Here is a 21,051-nt window from a genome sequence, read left to right as displayed (position 1 = left end):
ACCGCTGTTCCATGTTTGTCCATTTGTGGATAGTGTCTAACGCTGTGGTTCTCTGGAGTCCCAGAACCTCAGCGATGCCTTGGTAACCCTTTCTGATAAAAATGTCAGTGACTTTGTTTGACATCTGTTCTTGAGTCTCTTTAGACTTGTGCTGCTTTTTGACACCCGTTAGCTTCTTCACAGCACCAGACAGGTTCTATTTCAGTCATGTTTAGATTAACCAAAGGTGTGGATGGTGAAACTGATCCAAACTACCAACTGAATGTGGTCATTTGGTTGATTGGTAGCTAATAGGGTGATGACTTTTTCACTGTCCGGACAGAGTTTTTCCTTAAATTAATGAAACCATCATTTAAAAACTGCTTTTCGAGGTTTTCTTTGTCCTATATTAAAATTAGTTTGAACTTTTACGTGCAACAAATGTGCAAAAATTGAAGATATCTGTACTTTTTTGCAGCACTGTTTGTTGGATCCAGAATTCAGGAAATCCACTGTCATAGAATTTGCTCAGAGTTGACTCAGTTGTTATTTAGGACCTGTGAAATATTTGGGCTTTTGTATGTATTCTGACCTGAGAAGCTGTTTTAATGGTTCAGTAGCTCCGAACATAAAACTCCAACAGCCATGAAATTTGGTGAAGACACAGAAAGAATAGCTTCCTGCAGATCTAATCAATCAAATAGCTCAAGCAGAGATTAAAATTGTGATTATTGGCTCTTAAAAAAGGCAAAAAGTACTCGATTTTCAAACATAGGTGGAATTGTGGCCCCAGAAAATTCCTGTAAGTGAATTGTCGCGTATTTTCTACTAAAAACACAGTCTTTGGTCAACATTTCACCAACTTTTAAGTCCTCTATCACGAAACTAAAGACAACCCATCAGATGTCAGGCCTTATGACTGTGGTAACTTTCCTGTGGGGAGTTCCGAGCCGTGCAGGAGGACCGTGAACGCCCCTCAACACTTTTTTCCTCTGCTCGGTGAAGTTTTGCTTGTTTGCTGTGATTTGGTGGATCTCGGAGTGACTCCTGGGCCGGTTGACGTTGTTGTTCTCTTTATTGAGGATGTGAATGAGCGAGCAGTGAGTCAGGAAGATGTAGAAACGGCCGTGACGCGGTGATTTCCTTTATTTTGCAGCTCCAACGACTCGACTCGCTTTTATTTTGGAGGAGTTTGTTTGACATGTAGCTGCTCATCCAGCTGCCTTTGTCAAACATAGTTCATCCTTATTTCCTAAACAGACCTGATCTACTGATTTTACTTTATTTTTTGGAGGATGAAAATGTTGGAGAAGTTGTCACGTTGTTTCCCAGCGGAGGAGAAAGTTCCTCCCCGGAGCGGCCGCTGGACTTCAGCCGCGGTGGCTGTGCTTCTGCTGGGCTTGTTTGCTTCGTCTTGCTGGGCAGAAGAAGCCTCCTGTCACGGAGCCTACGACCTCTACTTTGTTCTAGACAAGTGAGTACGAGGAACAACTTGGTTTAACTTCCCTTTCAGGCTGCTGAAGCGTAAAATGGCAACTCCGCTTCTCACAAAACGCGTAAAAATGCGCTTATTTAGGTTCTAACTTGTTGCGTCTCAGCGCAGAGGAGGATCTGTGTCACCCAGGGGTGAGATGGGGGAGGCTGGGTGGGTGACACCGCTCTCTGTGACCTGATTAGGGATTCCAGATGTTGCCACTGCATCCGTTTGTGTAACATATTGTGCGGTTTTTTTCCGCAAATTTCTAGATTAGGTAACCGAAAGGTGTCCAAAAGTACGTGGACGCTGTCGTGCGCATCTGGCAGCCATGTGGACGGTGCTGCTGCAGGATGCGCCCGTATTTAGGACATCGCTGGCAAAAGTCAGCTTTAATCAATTAGTTACCAACTGTTAAACTAATTGCTAATGATTTGGATCAACCGTTTGAGGGACTTTCAAAGAGAAAAGGCCTAAATTGCAGCTTCTTAAATGTCAATAATTTCTGGTTTTGTGCCTCTTCTGTGATAATAAACTGAATATCTTGAGGTTGTAGACATTTGAGGACGTCATCTTGGACACTGATCTACATTTTTCACCATTTTTTGGCATTTTATTTACCTCACATAGCAAGATCTACCTCCACATCTCTGTAGACAGGTCGGACTGCACCTCATTTTCGTTCTGCTATAGGGAGGAAAGAAATGTTCTGGCTTGTTTGCATTACTTTAAACCAATCGCAACAATCTTGAGAAGTGCTAAGCCCAGGATGTAGTGATGGTGTCCCCAAATAGCATTAAGGGAATTGTTTTGGTGGAATATTTGCATGCAGGAAGGCAGTGCTGTCATTAAAATGGATCATTTTTACCAAAACAAGCAAGTAGGATCAGCTTCAGATTCAAATCTTTGGCAAAACTTGACATTTTCAGCATATAACTCACTCCTGGCAGGTTGTTGTTTTTCCGTAATGAATGGTATTTTGACAGCCGGCTGACGATAGCGGTCAGTGGCAGGCTTAGACTAGAATCCTACATCCTCTAAGTCAGTCTTTAGACCAAACAACGGACTGATTACCAGAGAAAACAGATTAAGCAACAATGTAAAATACAGATTATTTTCAGCCCCAGACATCATCAGTTTTGGTGTGGAGCTTGACTGGCCAGCTCAGAGAACTGATCTCAACCTCATGAACACCTCTGGGATGACCTGAGCATTCATTTTCTTATCTGTGGTCCTTCCAATGTTTGTAATCCAGCTTTTATTTTGTTAGTTTTTATCGCCAAAGCTTTGCAAGTCAGTCTATGACAAGGTGTTCCAGGTGGGTCGACAAATTTTATTCACGATGACTTGACGATCCTCGTTAGTCCATTTTGCTTCGTATTTATTTCTCTTTAGCCAGTGCAACCAATCAGTGTTGTCGTCTCTGTGTTCTACCAATCGGCATCAAGGCCTGTACAGCAGTCTTTTCGGGCCTACTCTGATGTATTGCTTCCTTTTCCCCTGAAAAAAACAACCCTGAAAAAGATTCTACAGCACAGTTCTTGCAACCAGAGCATGCACAAAGGTTCAGGTTGCACTAAAGCACCTGCAGCTTCCTGTATATGAGAACAGCTCAGTGTTCATTAATGCTGCTGTGGCTGAATGGGAGCAAGCAGAGGCCGTCATAGCAGCTCATTCATGCTCTTTGCTTAAGATTGAGATGTTCAACAGTGACAGTTAAAGTTCAGATATGTGCTATTTAGTGCACCAGTGTGAGCAGCGATGCCTCACCTCTGGTCTGGTCTCAGCTTCACAGAATTTAGAGGGCCACATGTCCAGTGTGACACCTCTTTCCTTCAGACTGGATGCTGAGGTGCCCATGTGCAAGGCAGGACTTCCAACTAAAGTCACAACACTGACATGTTTCGCCCATTTACCACAAGCTGCCGCACACTTTACTGCTGTTTGCAATGTTTGGTTAAACAAATTTGCACAATCTAAAGGACACAGATGCAAACCAGCAGCGTTCTGTGTGATTGTGATTAATGTTATTTAAGGTAAAGAGACACAACAGCTTAAACTGCATAACAGAAAGTAATATAGGAAATTCACCTCATTTCTGCAGCGGTTACACTGCAGTGTGTTAGTTTCCTGAATAACTAAGCAACCATTAGTTTCACTTCATTTAGTTTTTCAGCATGAAGAGCAGGACTTTTAACTCAGTCTGCAGCTGCAGCAGCTTTGGTTAAATAAAAACAGACACGACGCTCACCAGGATGCTTCGCCAGCAACTGAGAAAAGCTGTGAAAAAGAAAAAAAAAAAAGCATTCTGAAGTTTGGTTGCAGTTTTCTTTTGTTATGTCAAAACAATGGAGGAAAAAATCCCTCTGGCACGAGCATACGCATGGTTTGGTGCAACCTGGACGGACTGAGACTCAGTTGTGATTACTCACATTTGGCTGATATCTGAGGCCTGCCTCTGGCTGGTTGTGCAGTAACGTGATGCTCGGCGGTTGCAGGAGAGGAAGAGGGAACTCTAAGAAACCTCATCGTCTTTGCTTAACCCCAGTCAAGTAGTTTCGCCCGCCAAAGGTTAACCAAACCTCAGAAATGCTGTTTCAAGCAGCGTAGGTGGTTACATGGAGGTCCAACGTTGCTTCTGACATGAGGCCTGCTGCCAGTGTTGGGGAGGGATGGTGTTGCATCATTACATTGTTTGACAGTGAAGCAAGTTCTCTCAGTCCTTAAATGTTTAAAAGTTAAATTAAAACCACTAGAAGGTCGACAGTGTTGCACCACCCCAGAGTTTTTCCTGCATATGATCACATAAACCTCAGAGTGCCCTGACAGGACTCTGGGTGTTGTGTCCAGACTTTGCTCCACTTGTTTTGTCTCTTACGTGCTCAAAGTGCTGCTTCAGACTTCAGACATGCAGAAGCTCTGCAGCCACATTCAGTCGGTTCAGCAGAAAAGTGAGCAGCAGCGTCATGCACAAAGACCTCTGATGCATTACGGAGAGTTTACGGCCTTGACAGCAACTGTTTTTAATCGTGTCCTCCCCCGGCCTGGAAGCTCGCCACCGCTCAGGACCGCCGAGTTAAAAACACTGCTCCCCTGACCCATTTTCAAAGCACCCCGCCCTTCGTCCAAATGACTAAATTACAGGATGATGACCAAGATTATTGGCACTAGTTTGACCAAGAAGCACAGAGAGTTTTTATTTTTATTTTTTTCCTAGTTTGGCCTGCAGTTTCGTACACTTTTGCACGTTGGGTGTTCTGGTCGGTGCCAGTTTTATACATGTGAGGTTTTAAAGGTCTAGTCTGTGACGCTTGTTCTGTCGGTTGGAAGTTTGCTTTGTTCCTGCCGATTAAATCGCTCCACTTTAGGATGTCCCGATGGAACCGATAAGACTAAAAACTTAATGTCAGCAGTTTGCTGCTGCTGCAATCAGAAGAAACGCCTGCTGGGTGATGATGTTTCAGTGTTTATAGAAGTTTCTGCTGCGTTCCTCTTTCCAAAGAAACAGCTCATGACATAAAACTTCTGCTGAGAGTTCTGTTTTACAAACACACACAGTAAATGGGAAATGGACTGCACCTATATAGTGCTTTTCTACCTTAGTGGCAATCAAAGCGCTTTACAATGTTTCTCATTCACCCATTCACACACATACATTCATACACCAGTGGTGACAGAGCTGCCATGCAAGGTGCTGCCTGGCACTGGGAGGAACGTCAATGTCCTTCCCAAGGACACTTCGGCTGTGGAGTGGTGGGGGATTCAACCTTGTGATCCGAGGAAAACCGCTCTACCACCTGAGTCACAGTCGCCCGGTTGCAAACATTCAACCTGGGAGATGACCAGTGCTGCTTTAGTTTGGTGTGCAGGTCACCATGCTGCAGTCGGGTCTGACTGACTTGCTAAAGGGCACCTCAGCACTGCTTTTTCTCTTTTCACACCGTTATTCAGCCTGCTGATCACTGTAACAGTCTCTATTTCTGTATATGTTGTTTAATACCACTGTAGTATTTAATTTTTTTTTGAAAATCAGTGAATAAAGTTTGCAATATTGCGAATAAACACCTCGAGGTACCTGGTTGTAATCCTGTGAACTCCCAAGACATGCAATCTTTTCAAAAACGAGCAATAATTACACCATTTATTAGAACCAGAATCTGTAAAAACAGAAATAATCGTGAGATTTTTTGCTTCCTGACAGACCTCAAACTAATCGTGTGTGACGTTGAATGAACTAAGTTTAAAATCATAATATTCTATCCTAATCGGATTATTTGACACAGACAATTCAGAAATGTGGCTGCAGTGTGTGTGCATGTGATCCAAACTCAGGGGCTTTTCGGTTGAACTGCAGGAGAGCTGTTAGGAGATCAGTATGCAAATAAATTAGAGATGTTGTGAGCAAAATTAAACACATTTGATCAGTAAAATAAAAGCAGCACGGCCCAGAAACGGTGAACAGAGGAGCAAGTTGTTGAAACACGTCTGGAGTTGATGTGCAGAGTGGAGCCAAAACATGCAGAGTGCTGTAGAGGTTGTTCATAGGGAGCTAATAAAATATCCATAACATGTGGAGCCACTGTTTTGTCCAGGATCGGTAACACCTGTGGACACTTGGAAGACTGGTGCACATGCTGGGTCCAGGTTACTTTCAATTTTTGTAAAAGGAATAATCAAAGAAATTCAACTTTTCATTCATTTTTATAAGATTTATAGGATTCTAAGTGTGTTATTCTGCACTGAAGACATTTCTGAGTTCCCTCTACTTAGAACCATGGTTGTTGTGTTTCCAGAACAGTGCAGGACTTTATATAGCAGTGAAAAATTAGCTCACAGTGAAGAAAAATGTTCTCAGAACCTGCAGAGACCGGTGCAGGGGATTCAATTACAGGCCTCAGTATCAACGAACAGTCTAAGAGGTGATCACGTTTGGTTAATTATAAAGTAATACGTTCAAAGAAAAAGATTGATGCAAATAATCTTTTAAAGTTCCCATTAAAGCGTTGTTAAACCAGATGATGGCTTGTAGCTGTTTTCTGAACAATAACAAACCAAACCATCACGTTAAACCTGCAAATATTCACACGGGGACTCTGTAGAGACGCAACTTTTAACCCCTTTAACTGCCACTTAAGCACAATTAGCTGCCGCTAATTGCTAGCCAGTGCTCCGGTGTTGTCGGAGTGCAGCGGAACTTGGTCGGCGCTGTGACCTTGTCTCCGGGCAGCGGGGAGGAGAGACGAGGTGGCATGAAAGATGAGCCTCCTAATGGTCAAACTCTTCTGTTTTATGTTCCCCGCGCATACATAGAATTGTAATTATTGGTTTAATTACCTCTTCGTCGTTAGATCAAGGGCACATTTTACACGCCGCCTTCGCAGGCTGACTTATCGAGGGGTGAGCGCAGGCCAAGGGCTACAGGTTGACACCCACCCAACATTGGCTCGTCCTTGGTCCAAGTGGCAAAATTTATGCTTCGTTTTCAGCGATTACGGAGTCCTGATTAGTTTTAATGAGACAAAAGGCAGAGCGCTCACACCTTCTGCTATCTTTCTCTTAACCAAGGTCTTTTATGTCTTCTTGTCGCGCTCGTCCGGGTCAGACAACGATGTGTACCTACAGGCCGCTTTATAGCTCCAGCGTGTAAATAGGATAAATGCTTCAGGCGACTACATTTGCAGAAGCCTCCTGTGAACATTGGAGGCTCTAACAGCTGAGGTTGCTGCTATAACACACAGACTTACCAGCACAATTATCCAGCATGTGGCTGGTGTTAATGTCCAACTGTGGTTGTGCTACAAAGCACAAATACTGTACAGTATTTTACTCCCCAGCACACAATCTGCTGCCGCCGATGAGCTGTTAACTGACTGTTGTTTTCTCCTTGCAGGTCTGGAAGCGTCGCCACCGACTGGTTCGAGATTTACTCCTTTGTGAAGAATCTGACCGACCGGTTTGTGAGGCGAGTATGAAGTCGTGTGTTTTCTGTGTACATTTTAAAGAGTAACATACGTTTCTGGGGTTTTCATGTATGGAAAAAAGAAGAGTCTGTGAGCTCAGACCTGCAGATGCTGCACGAGTCGAGACTTTGCAGTGATTTAATGTTAACAGCGACGTGGATTTGTTGAATTATGCGTACGATAAATCAATAAAAGCACAAAAGTGTGCAACAAATACGGGAATGAACATCCAAGTAATTTATTCACCACACTGTAAAACTGAATCTGTAGAAAGGGTGGAACACTGTAATATCTAAAACCTGCAAAAACTGGAAAAATATCTGTAAATGAATGCATTTGTAGCTGATTTGAAAACAGTAAAAAGCTGCAAAAGAACAAAATACTATTTGTAAAAATGCAAATCTTGTTTGTGGAGGTAATTTAAGTTTTGGCCCCTTTTGTTTGGTTTTTTTGCAGTCAACATACAAGTTAATGCATTTTATTTCTGTGATTTTAATAGATGTTATGTATAAGTTAGCAGAACAGGGAGACTGTAGAACAGTTAAATAATATTTGCAATTTTTTTATGTACATTAGTTTCCTTTCAAATAACCACAAACACCTAAAGAAAAAAAAAGTGTTTAAATTTTTTACAAATTTAAATTAAAAAAAAAACTAATTGTGAAAAAAAAACAAAAACATGAATTTGTACAAATACAGATTTTTGGACTGTTTTTTAATGTATTCATTAATTAATATTTTAAATATTTTTTCTGTAATTTTTACTCAGTTTTTTATTTTCATTTTCTTTTACTAAAAATGATTTGATATTATTTCAATATTTAATGTACAGCACCTTTTTTTTTTCAAATAACAGGAAATATCTGTAAAATAATATTTTTTTGTTGTTGTTGCTGATTTAAATACATAAAATAGATTCATCTTATAGCCAAACATTGGAGGGAAAAAAGTACAACTACGACTGAACATATAGATTTTTCGTATTTTGTAATTTTTTTTAAAGGGTGCATTTTTTTTTTTTAGTTATTTTGTGTAATTTAACAAAGCAGGAAAAATCTGTAACATAACAATTAAACTGTTCAAAAAATTAAACTTTAAACTGTAAAAACAAAAAGTTCAAACTCTGACAGCGGAAAGAGGAAGTTTATTTTGCATCTGTTTGTCGTCAGCAGTTTTATGGCCTAAACGTCTATAATTCGAGAAGCCGCGTCGTTATTTGCGGCACAGATTTAAACGACTTCCCACCTGTTTCACAAACTACAAAATCCTCCACATCCTCTTTGCTCACAACTCATTAAAAAAAAAAAAAAAAAAAAGACAAAAAAAAACGGCGGAGAAGCGTCTCTGAACGTTCAGCTTGCATAACGTTTGAGTCAAACGGCGGCTGCCAGCACAGTACAGACGGTAGCGACCCAGCCAGAACGAAGTGGTTGGTTGAAGAAAATAGCAAAGGCACCAGGTGGGAGTGGGTGGCAGAGAGGAGCAGTCTTCTGGGCTGTGAGAATGGCCATTTGCACCGGGGGGGTCCGGCGCCACACTTTTCCCCTGCTTCCACCACCAGCGAGCTGACAGGCAGACAATGTACAGTAAAGCAAAAGAACACTGGAAGGCGACGAGGACAATCTGCTAAACAATGCTCGCTCACCAAGAGCACTTCTGTTCCGCCATGTGGAGCAAACTGGACCGCTTCATCGCCCCCCCACCACCCTCCACCGCTCCTTCTCGACGAGGAAAAATCCCACCACCACCCTCTGATTTGTCCTTGGCACCGGTGCCTCTTTATCCCAAGTCTTTCTCATGAAACAGAAAATATTCGCCGCGCTGCCGTCGAGGTAACGCACAGAAAACCTAAAGTTCACCGCCGCCCACGCGTCCCCCCTCCCTGACTTCGGTTAGTTTTTAGTGCACATATGACTGCAGAAAACTTGCAGACAGGATGTAAACGCCAGATCTGGCCGTGTGGCTTTAAAGATTGCGCTATGTTTGCGGGGGAGGATCGCGACTGGGCCATGTGTCATGTGGGTGAGAAATATCAGCACCTCTCCTTATGCTCCGAAGGCTTCGGATCTCTGAAGGAAACACTTATGTGCTTAATTATCCGAAGTTTAGCTGCTCTGCGGGATGTCATCCGTGTGCATTGTGTCTGTGGCAGCGGCCCGACGTAGCCGAGTACATTTACCGCCATCGTTCCTCCACTCTGTGCTTTTTTTCTACTCCAACGGTTCCTGTAGCGTCTCAGTGTTTACATAAGGTTGCATGAGCTCACATTCCAGCTCTCACGTTGTGTAGAGCTGCTTAAAATCCATCTTTATTGTGAAAAGTAACGTGAGGCCACAATTTCCCGTCACTTCTCAGCTCGTTTGCCTCTTTTTACATCGAATCCATTTGATAAAATCAGCATCATTAAACCTCAAAACTCACCGGCAGGTTTCGAATCCCTGTTATTTAAAAAAAAAAAATAAAAAATTAGAGCACTTATCAGAGCCAGAAGCTGTAAAAAGTAGTTTTGACAATGATGTGACATGCTGGTTTGTCGCAAAAATGAACCAAATCGTGATATTTTGTCAAAATCTCTTTATTCTACATATTTTTGTTTGAAAATTCTCCAATAAACCATTTGCTCCAACAAGAATCTTAAAAAAAAAAAAACACACAACAAAATTGAAAAAAATTGCCATAATTTGCCGTTTATCAGAGCCAGAAGTTGTGAAAATAGAAAGAATTGTGGGTTTTTCAGCTTTCTTACAGTTTTGACAGTCACGTGACCTGCTGGTTTGTCACAAAAACTATCCAAATCCAAGCTTGAAATCGTGATATTTCATCAAAATCTCTTTATTCTACATATTTTGTTGAAAAATTCTCCAATAAACCATTTGCTCCAACAAGAATCTGTAAGAAAAACAAACAACAAAATTCAAAACTGGATCACTGGATTAGATTCAGCTTCGTTGTCATTGCATAGGGGTCTGCGACAACACAATGTGGTATAGAATCTAAGCAGCAACGCAACAGCATTAGTAAAGTGCACGATATGCAGTCCTGCTGTGCATAGTATGGTTCAGTATGAACAGAAATTATGATAAATCGTGTGTAAAGTTCAGCTCTGGTGGGAAAATGAACCCGCTCTGAGCTTAGAATCATGATATTTTGTTAAAATATCTTTATTCTACATGTGTTGTTTGGAAATTCACCAATCAGTCAGTTGGTCTGACAAGATTCCATAGAAAAACCAAATAGTTCTGTGCTACTCGACACAACCGTGAAGTCATCAGTGACTCAGCTGAGACCAACAATAAAGCAAGAAAAATTCTGGGAAATTTCAGAGGAGACGTGAATGAAAATAGATTAACAATGGACGTTTCTCTGTGGAGCTAACTAGCTAGCTACTGTAGCCTGCATGTGAGGCGTTTATGGAACATCTGTATATTATAGGAGCAGATGTTCAGCAGATGAGGTGTTTTGGGTGCACTTTTATTAATATTTTGCCTCTTAGTTGCAGCAGATTTTCTTTCATAATGACCAGTCATTATATTATGTGCTGAAAACTGGCACTTTATGCTAGATGCTAAGTTATTTTGTTTTGTTAGCTTATTGTTATAACGACACAAGAGTAAAGACGCATATTTGAGAATTTAATTGTCAAAAAAGGTTAAATTTGTAAAAATAAAATGAGTTTTGATTAAAATAAAGGGTTGATGAAGTAATATGTAGGCACTAATATCAGAAAGATGTCCACCGTTACACTCAAAAAGCTCAAAATAGTTGCAAGTAGAAACATAACCTATCAGTAACCTGTCAGTTTGTAGATTTTTATCACTTTTTACACTTTGAAGCCGCGTATCCAGCTAAATTATTAAATTGTCTCCAGTTTTAGGTAACATATTCCTGCCTTTACATGCATTCACTAATTGCATAATTGTCAACAGATGGTGGTGAAGTTTTCACATACATTTAGCGAGCCGTTCACTGTCCTCACCTCCGAACTGGTTACTTTTTGCAAATGTAAGGTGGATATTTACTCCGAAAACAGCTGTGTTTGTTAAAAAAGAGAATCCGTCGGATCAGTATAGGGAGCAGCAGCAGAGGGATGCTGGATATAGACTGAACTGGAGCCAGACTCGGCGGTCCGAGACGCGCCGGAGCGTCCAGCTGACACCCTTAAAAAGTCACAGGTACAAAGTATATATACAGTATTTGCGCTGCAGGATGTGTGTGTGTTTACGCGTGACTCATCGCCACAACATGTTTCCCGTCTGATTAATCACTTCCTCGGTCCCACAGAAGCTGCTTCAAGTCATACACTAATATTAGTTGACATTAAGCGAGCCCCTTCTGCTTGATTCATTATTTATGCGGCTTTAATTTTTTCTGTAACTCAGCTGAACTCTTGGAAGAGCTTTATAGAAAACTGTCAGTCACGCCGGCTATTTTGAGTTTTCCACCGACTGTGTGGGAGGATGTTTGATAAAGAGGATGAAGTGATGATTTAATGGAGAAATGGAGCGTTTCTGTTTCCTCTTTTCCAGCGAATCCCTTGTGACTTTTTGTCTTTTCCTCTCCAGCCCCAGGATGAGGGTCTCGTTCATCGTTTTCTCGGCCCGAGCACAAGTTCTGCTGCCTCTGACCGGAGACAGGTACTAAACTCACTCCAGACTCACAACACTTTTAGGTTTTGTGCAACAAACTTGATTCGTGGTGAAATCAACAACAATCAAATGTTCAAACAGTGAGCGCCAATCCTAAAAGCATACGTTCTATCTGAGGTCATGGTTCGGCATGTTTTTGTTGCAGAAAAACAAGAAACGCACAACAATATAATGCTGGTCTACTTTGCAAATTATGTCTGCGTCTTTCCTTAAAACAGTCAGTCAATACTTCTGCAACCAGCTGAGTTAAAAATGTATGAAAGCATTTTGCAGCATTTGGAAAGTCTGCTGTGCTTTAGCTGTTCAGCTTCACACCAGAAATCTTCTCTCACATAAAAAACTGTCAACAAGATGCTGCTTGAGGTTTTGCACTGAGCTCGCTCTCTGTCTTGCACCACTGATGTCCATGTTTACCTTCTCAAATGAGCGAGCAGGTTACAATCAGCCACAGACCTGATCGCTGTTGCACAAAGTTTAGCCAGAATTTAACGAAAGTCTGCAAAAAACAGGTGGTTTAGTCGAAGCGTAGAAGAGTCAGCGCCTCCATTTGACTGGATGTAGTTTAATTTTGCTAAATGAAGCTCACTTTAATGATGGCGAAGGTCTTCAGGCTTCAACTTGGTCCACTAGTATGAAGCTGTGTTGTGCAAACGGACCAAACTAACATGTGCTTATTAGCTAAAGCTGCTAACGATGCTAAAAAGTTCTGCAGGTGCTGCCGAATCGAAGCTCCCATTTTAAAAATTTCTTACACGAATGTGTGCAACGTTGCACCCCAACATCCTGTGATGTCTGTAGCTTTGTTCAGTCATGTAATCAACAATAGAGCGTCATTGGTCCTGGAGTTTCAGACATGCTAATATCAATGTATCGCTGCATATTCTTCAAACCAGTTAGCATCTTTCTGCATTGACACCACTTGACTCTGCACCACCATCTCTGCTACATGTGCTGCAGACAAGACTGAGAAAGCTCTGTGGTGATTTCTGATCAACTCAAGCATCCGTTTTTGAATTATTTTCTGTAAAACTGAGGTGTCAGGTGCCCAACGGACATCGTATACCCAGACGGTACGAGTCTTTGTGTATAGTTTTGGTTTATTTTTCTACTGATATTTCTTAAACGTTGATCCCCATTTACTGCCGTGACAATGAAAACCCACTGTGATCATATTTATTGTATTGAAACTGATATATGTGTGATCAATTTCCTCATGATGTTGGCTGTAGTCCATGATAGTGTTTTGATTTGATTTCTTCATGATTTTTTGCATCATTGAGATAAAGTAACTGACTTTGCCATATATTTGCCAGATTAGCAGCTTCACAGGACAAAACCAGATCAAATTTCCCCCATGTTGCCTCCTCCTGTTGCTTATTTGTCTGGTGAATAGAAGACTTCTTGAAAAGACTTGCTGATTTAGCATTTTAACCCAAAAGTGTTTCTTTCATTAACTCGATAGCTGAAGTTCAGAGTTTGCACAAGAAGAGCTGACGACAAAAAGAAAACAAGCTCGCTGCACATTAAAGACGCCGACCTCTGGATGTGCTTAAACTTTACTGATATTTATTAAAGCACAGCCTGGAAGAAAAACGCTGAGCGACATGTTTCAGGCCTGTTGGGCTCATTTTTCTTTTTTTAATCTCATTTTGGTACGTTGGCATTTCTTTGTCTCTCACACTCAGTTTGCTTGTTTCTGGAACCATCATCAGGGTGCACAAAAGTAGTTCACTGTTTAAAAAATCTGCTAAACTGTCAAATATTAGAACGGCAGCCGATCAGTGAGGAGTTTGCTTTCATTCATTCATTCTAAATACGTGAACCATCATTGAAATGTACAAATAATAACAATAAATTCAACCAGAATTAAAAGAATTATAAGTAAAATGTAAGCGTTAAGTCAAGTCACTGTTTTTTTTTTATACAAAAAAATGGTACAAACGTGACCCAACAAGTGTAAATATTTGGGTTAAGACCTTATTTATGGTGCGATTTGACTTAAGTAATTTACACATTAGGGATTAAAACCCTACAAAAACTATAAAACACTACTTTACCTTTCTAAAATGCATATAGCTAAGACCCTACAGTATTATAAAGTACAGAACTTAACTTACTGACAACAATATTAAGGCTGTGACCACACAGCATTCATAATTATGGAGATTAACTTGACTAATTTAGTTTTGAACACACAAAAATATACATAAACACAGGACAAATTGGATAAAAAGCTGTGTTGTGTGATAAAATCTAAATCTAAACATCTCACATATCAAATGAACAATGTTTCCACAGCTGCTGTGTCTTTAGAGCCACTTTATGTGTTTGTCTGCCAGCAAATTATGCAAAAACTACCATTAAGTTTCAGTTTGGATCAGGATATCTGTGTTTACATTTGCTTTCGTGGAGGGCCACCTTCTCCCAGTGCACTTCTGCTTCTGCTTCAGCAGCAAAACCTTCAGTTCTCTTGGCTTGACGATGAACTCTGTGTCTTGCGTCATGTTTGCATGATGACATGAAGTTGAGGTTAGAGGTTCAGTTCCCTCTGGGGCTCCAGAGGCCGCAAAAAAGACTCTGGATGAACCCGAGATAAACAGCTTGTTCTTTAAACAGCCGTGACCACAGATTTGCACCACATCACAGAGCCGCTGCACAGCAACCGCACTGTTCGTCATCAGCGTCAGTGTTTGCAACCTGCTTTTGGTGCACGATGTTTAGCTGGAGCTGGAAAATTCTCAACTGTTTGATTAACGTGTGTTTTAAGAAACGAGATCGAAGAAGGCCTGCAGCGGCTGAAGGCCGTGGTTCCAGCGGGTGAAACATACATGCACGAAGGACTCAAGGAGGTCAGTAGGCTTCTCGGTTACATAATTTAACATTTTACTTTGTGCAATCACTGTGAGATTGAGACGAAAATGTCGTCTGTCTGCACCTGAAGGCCACAGCTCAGATACAGAAGCAGTCGATCAAGTCGGCGAGCATCATCCTGGGACTGACGGACGGGAAGCTGGCGGTTTACGTCCACGAGCTCACCGTAAAGCAGGTGACAACATCGTTCGCCCTCCTTTATCCACAAAGTGCTGCTCGAATTGTGTTTCATTTTTCTCTCTGCTTTACGCCGTTGCAGGCCGACGAGGCGAGGAAGTACGGCGCCCGCGTTTACTGTGTGGGAATCAAGGACTTCGATGAGCAGCAGGTAGGAGAGCTTAATCTGTTTAAGGAAGAGTGTCCAGAAAGGTGAACAGCACCGGCGTGGAGGAGCCACGTAAAGGGAGTCTAACTCTCACTTCACGGAGGCCTGAACAGCGGCTGGAAAAAGTTAATATTTTCCTCCATGACGGAGATCAGAGGCTTGAATTCAGTTGCTCTGGATTTATATAGTGACAAATTCTTATGGCAGCAACAAAGCCTCTGAAATCAGTCGATGAGCCACATGTTCAGCACACAGTCGCCGTTTTGCCAGAATAGGGTGAAATTATGTGCATCCAGTGGATTTCTGAAGCTTCCAGGAAAGTTTTTGTTTCTGGTTTCTCATTTTCTACACTCATTAGCAGATGTTTTTATTTTTCTTAAAGATGCACCATGTTTGGATTCATGCCGATATCCAAAACGACAATATATTTTTGATCTCATTTTGGCTGATTACCGATGTATGCATGTACTTTTTCCACCTCATTACAGAGAGCATCGAGTCTCTCCTGTAGTGGAATATATGATCATTAGGCCTCCTCTTGCAGGTGCAGATGTAAAATGCACTGTTTTTCAAATGCACCATCCGGGCAAAGCTGCTTCAGCTTACATGTGAAGCGTGCCGTTTTATTTTTATCCAACATTTTAAAAATAAAACTGTGAACTTTTATCGTCACAGATGGTATCGTATCGCGAATGTACCTGATTTTTTTTTTTAAATAAAAGAAGAGACAAAGACTGTATGAGGTGCAGCAAAGGGTCCTGGGTGAATTTAATTATTGGTATCATGGCCTTTTTTGGAATTTTTGGCTACTGGAGCGTTCTTTGATTAGAAGCCGTTATAAAAATGTAATTTACGCCGAGCTTATGATAGAAAATGTAAACTAAATCTAAACAAAAACATAAAGTTGCATCAACTAGAGTCAGTTCCATTGCAAGAATAGCAATTAGACTGAGAGACAGTTAGGCCAGGCAAGAGATGATTTATAGAAACAGTTTCGTGGTCGGACACCTCAGCCTTTTTGTTTCCATTGCGGTGTTGAATCCAGCAGCTTTGACCCCAACCTTAACTCCCAAGAGCGACAAAACTACGACAAATGTCAGCTATTGGACGTACTTCCAGTTCTCTGTAGGAAATAGAGCAAAGTAGGGTTTGTTATGTTGACCTGTGTGGCCGATTTTACCTTGTTGATGGTGATTTCAGACAGAAAGGGATTGCTCCTGGATGAAAATGCTGCTTGTTGTCTTCTTCTAGTTAATCGGGGTCACTCGGAGGCACTTACTCTGAAGTTAAATGCTTTTTTCTCAACAAAAAATAGCCCTAAAAGAGGCTCTACAGAGGATGTGTAAGTTCCTGCAGGGACAATAGGTGCAATTTACCCAAAAAACACGCAGTTATTACAGAAGCAGAACAAAAAAAGTGTAGTTTTTTTTTTATGTAGCAGCGCTTTAAGTATCAGCAATGAATTCTCTGATGCTGTTTGATTTGTTCTACACCAGCTCTGTGCATCAACTCGTGTTTCAAAAAGATAGTTTTGCGTTTAGAAAGTCAAGCAAGTGAGCATTAAAGTGTAACTATGGCTTCAAACAGTCAATTCTTTACCAGTTTTTTGATTTAAAAAAAAAAAATAAAAATCACAGTGCTTGGGTGTAAAAGTGGACTTTCTTGGTTGGATGTTCCTAAGCTTACTTTGTGTATGTAGAAGCTGGCATACAAGCAATATTTAGGTTTCAATTTAACTTTATTGTGTTTATTATGTGTCTCCAGAAGATATAATTTCACTGCAGTTTGAGCTCGTTTCATACAGGAACGTCTGAGCTGCACCAAAGTCACATTTTCTTTTTCTCTCTTCATGTCAGCGACGTCTGTAGTTTCACTGTCTCTCCTCCAACATGGTGGCCTGTCCCTTGTAACCAATGGTAACCATCCCGCGACGAGCTCTTATTAAGTCAAAAACAAAGGCAATATTGCTCCCAGTTTGTGCTGCAGTGATAATTTTTTTTTTTTTTTTTTTTATAGTTGAGCAAAGTGTTTGCCACAGTCATGCCATCTGCTACGTCTCCTCCTGCCCGTGATATGAAAGGAAAGACAGTGCTCAGTCATAAAGAGGAGGACAGAAAAAGCAGAAAGCGGCGTTAAATCAGCACTACTCCTTGTTTACTCCACTCTTCCATTGATTCCGACAGCTTGCCGATATCGCCGACACCAAGGACCATGTGTTTCCTGTCAAAGATGGCTTCCACGCTCTCAAAGGCATCGTCAATTCTGTAAGTTTGCTCTGATTCTTTGTTGCAGCTCTGCTCGTCCACTTTTGCAGGAAAAAAAAAAAAGAAGAAAAAGTCAAATTTTATAGGTTTTCTCCTACATGATTCGGGGTGCTGCAGATTAAAGGTGGGGGAGGAGTAAACTTGTCGAAGTTTGTCGCAAATTAGAGCAAAACCTCGGTGAACTTCCTGCAGAGCTGCATGGAAAGCGTCTGTGGAAATAAGTGCTCATTGTGTCCTCGGTTTAGTAGACAGAGGAGGGAATGTCTTCGCCGCTCGCTGGGATGGGAGCAGCTTTACAAGTAGTCACTGTCCACATGACACCGTCTTAACGCCGTTTTTTATTGCGGCAAGCGTCAAAATCCAGCAGCGGGTCGGTTCTTTTAGAGTTAAAAAACGAAACACATCTTCTCAGAGCAAAACTGTAATCAGTGGATGTCTGTCAGGGAGTAGGAGTCCCTTAAACAGTGTTTATGAAGTTTCCCATGCAGCCTTCTCGTCCTCTGCCAGCCAATTAGTGATACTTTCCATTTGCAGTCAGCCAAAGCGGGGGTTTGTGTGGCAGCGTTTTTTTTGTTTTTTTTACATGAATGTGAGCCCGGAGCCCCGCAGAGCTCCGCTGACCTGAGCTGGACTTACATCTGTGTCAGAGCCGACAAGGCCAGCAGTGTTTGGGAAAAAAAGAGCAAGAAACTAGCGGAGCTGTCAGACATGCAGCTGGAAGCGACGCCGAGCCAAAGGGTGTGACTTGTTTCTGTTGTGTGATGCAAACTATGATCGATGGCGCTGCTGCTTTTCTGAAACGCTGTCACGCAAAGAAGCCTCCGAAAGCGACTCTCCTGCTTTAAGTCTTTGTCCTAAACGAGACAACGGAGCTCTCTGGTGCCAAATGCATTTTAATATTCACGCACGACAGATTTTCTTTTTAATTCTGACCCCCCGATATCATCTCCGCTGCTCCAAACTGAGTCGGTTTTTGTGCACGTTGCATGTGTTCGCTTCAGAATAGGCGATTAAAAATGCAGCCACAATTTATTCAAAACAGGTGCAATAGTTGTTGAATCATTGTTGAGTATGAGTAACCGTGGAAAATCCTGAAAAACACACAAAAATGACACAAGAAGCTCATTAGAATTTGCATTAAAATATGATTAGAGCTTTCGATTTGTCACATTTAGAGGAAAATATGCTTCTAATCTTCTCATTAGTCGTTTTTGTTTTTGCGTGATTTCTCTTTTAAAGATTGTGTTGTTTTGTGACGACAGCAACACTAAAAAAAAAAAAAAAAAAAAGCAGCTCATCCCTTCGGCCCGGCCGCCTCAGAGCGCAGCGACGCTTCCAGCATCCAAATGAAACGCTGAGCATTCCTCTCTGATTAGTAATACTGGATTCCTGACTAGTTGGCCTCCTCGCTCTGCTGTCGGATTTTTGAGGATTTGAGATCATCTGTGCAGCCTTTTTCTGCTGCGGGATCCACGACCGCCGTGACAAAACTCACAGAAAAGAGCTCGGCAAAGTTTCCGGACCCTCGTCGGGTCATTTATTCCTCCCTTTGTTGTCTGTCTTTGGGTAGAAAAGAAAAAAAAAAGAAAACCCCATATTGCACTGAAGCCACATCGTTACCATAAACTTCCCTCAGAGTTTAATAACCTCCACAGCTACTGTATTCGGATGTTAAATAACGTATAGCACAAAGTTCACCACCCGCTCCACTTCATTATTTCCACTAAGCAGCCTCATCCTCGCAGAGAAGCCCAGCAGTTACAGCACTGGCTGAGATATTTGGATGACTTTGGATATTTGGACGCCTGCCTCCTTTTTTCCCTGTGCAGCCCGTAAATAATGTTTGTCACCAGATCCCGGAGAAATGAGTCGCTGCTGTTTGAACCGAGCCGAGCGGAGGCCTCCTAATCTCGGCGCTCGCAGCTTATATTTTAATATCTCCAAAACACCCGAGATCCCGTTTTGTAAGAACCTCCTAACCCCGACAAATGACTTAATTTACCCTCTTTTATTTTAAAAAAGTGTGAATTTAAGAGTGAATGTTGTGCAGATTTGATCAGTGTTGGAGCACAACTGTTCCCTTTTTCTTGCACTTTTTTTTTTTTGAGAAATCAGTGTCACTCCTCCTGAGGTCCTGTTTTAAGCTTAAAGCAGTCAGTTTTGTTTTATTCTCCTTTTTTTTTTTCTTTTCTCGGGCACTGCCAAGGAAGTAATTAGACGGGGAAAATAGTGGCACAGAGGAGCAGCAGCAGATCCTTTTTTCCTCCCAGCTGTCATCTACAACCCTCTCCCCTTTTAACAACTCCATATCAAGCCATCAGATTTAATAAGGCCGCTGTAAACACTTCCGTCTTCCGCCTCCTCAGATTGAAGTTTCGCCCAACGCCGGGTGAAAGCTTCAATATACTGCGGCCTATATATCGCAGTTAATGTGCTCCGTTTTTTTTTTTTACCGACTGCGTACGGGGATTTGCATAGTTTGTCCTTTGTTGATTTATCGATTGGTGGCGGACAGTGCGGCTCGGCGACAGTGCGCCTCGCGAAGGCCTCTTTATATGATAATGCAGGATCCCGGAGGTTTTTAATAGAACCGAGGAACAGTAATAGTCTTGCATAATTTTCCCATAAAGGCCGACACAGCTGCTGTTCTGCCTCCTGTTCTCCTCGCCGCTTGCCTTTTTAGCCGCCAGGCCGCGATCAGCCGCGAGACGTTTCTCAGGTGTTGCACCCTAATCTGTTTTCTAAACTTGACAGAGGCGATAACGTTCGGGGATTTGATGTATTTATTCTCGAGCGGCGGTGTGTCCAATTCGTGTCTTATTTTTTTTCCCCCCCTCCTGCAGATATTAAAGCGATCATGTACGGAGATCATGAGCGTGGAGCCGTCGAGCGTCTGCGTGAACGGTAAGTGGGAATATGTGGAAAAATCACACGACGCCAGACTCTCAAACTATCCGCTGCCTTTTGAATCTCCACAAAATCACAAGCAGGAGCTCCTGAGTGCTCAGACGTTCCCCCCCGAGTCTTATCTCAAGTCTGTTTACATTCCACAGAGTCCTTCGACATCGTCCTCCGAGGGAACGGCTTCACCCCCGGACGCAGCAACGAGGGCGTCGTCTGCAGCTTCATCATCGACCAGCAGACCATCAGTAAGTCCTGGAAGCTGCAGTACGTCACGTGTGCAGCCGGTCACGTCTGCAGCAGAGTCTCACAGGTCATAAAAATGAAAAAACGCCAACTTCAGAGTCACATAACAATCCTCGTCCGGCCTGCACTGATATCTGCTGCGACGTTATGATCTCAAGGCGCTCACGTGACCTCTGGATGATCAGAGTAATCAATCATCCACGTCAGAATCAGTGGATGAAGGAGTTATAAAAACTTATGTTGTTTCCGTCTACAGAGATTATTGTCTCCAAATCATGCACCTCCTGTGAGTTTTTCTGAGTTTCTCCAGCGACATCACTTTAGTTCCCAGGCTGATGTTTGCAGGTGCTGGCTCCTGCACTGGTGGTGTGCAGGACAACAGCAA

At 42.1% G+C, this 21,051-nt stretch overlaps 1 protein-coding gene across 1 annotated transcript; it reads left to right on the top strand.

Annotated features, from left to right (window-relative positions):
• Positions 1-997: 997 nt before the first annotated feature.
• On the top strand, positions 998-20,836 carry LOC103372664 (anthrax toxin receptor 2-like). Its single transcript, XM_008302358.1, has 9 exons — positions 998-1,453; positions 7,344-7,415; positions 11,976-12,047; positions 14,827-14,908; positions 15,001-15,105; positions 15,190-15,258; positions 17,439-17,519; positions 20,363-20,423; positions 20,573-20,836. The coding sequence occupies exons 1-9, from the start codon at positions 1,275-1,277 to the stop codon at positions 20,815-20,817; spliced, it is 966 nt and encodes a 321-aa protein (XP_008300580.1). The 5' UTR covers positions 998-1,274; the 3' UTR covers positions 20,818-20,836.
• Positions 20,837-21,051: the final 215 nt, after the last annotated feature.

The sequence above is a fragment of the Stegastes partitus genome, unplaced genomic scaffold, assembly GCF_000690725.1.
Source record: "Stegastes partitus isolate 25-593 unplaced genomic scaffold, Stegastes_partitus-1.0.2 Scaffold1798, whole genome shotgun sequence".
In the NCBI taxonomy this organism is placed as follows: Eukaryota; Metazoa; Chordata; class Actinopteri; family Pomacentridae; genus Stegastes; species Stegastes partitus.
Note: the sequence above shows the minus strand (reverse complement) of the source record. Positions and strands in the feature narration are given on the sequence as shown.

What these genes read in the sequence shown, in the direction of transcription:
- LOC103372664 (XM_008302358.1), top strand. Translation starts at nt 1,275, where the DNA reads ATGAAAATGTTGGAGAAGTTGTCACGTTGTTTCCCAGCGGAGGAGAAA. An exon ending in CTCTACTTTGTTCTAGACAA is followed by an intron (nt 1,454 to 7,343) that starts GTGAGTACGAGG and finishes TTCTCCTTGCAG; the next exon opens with GTCTGGAAGCGTCGCCACCG. An exon ending in CTGACCGACCGGTTTGTGAG is followed by an intron (nt 7,416 to 11,975) that starts GCGAGTATGAAG and finishes TTTCCTCTCCAG; the next exon opens with CCCCAGGATGAGGGTCTCGT.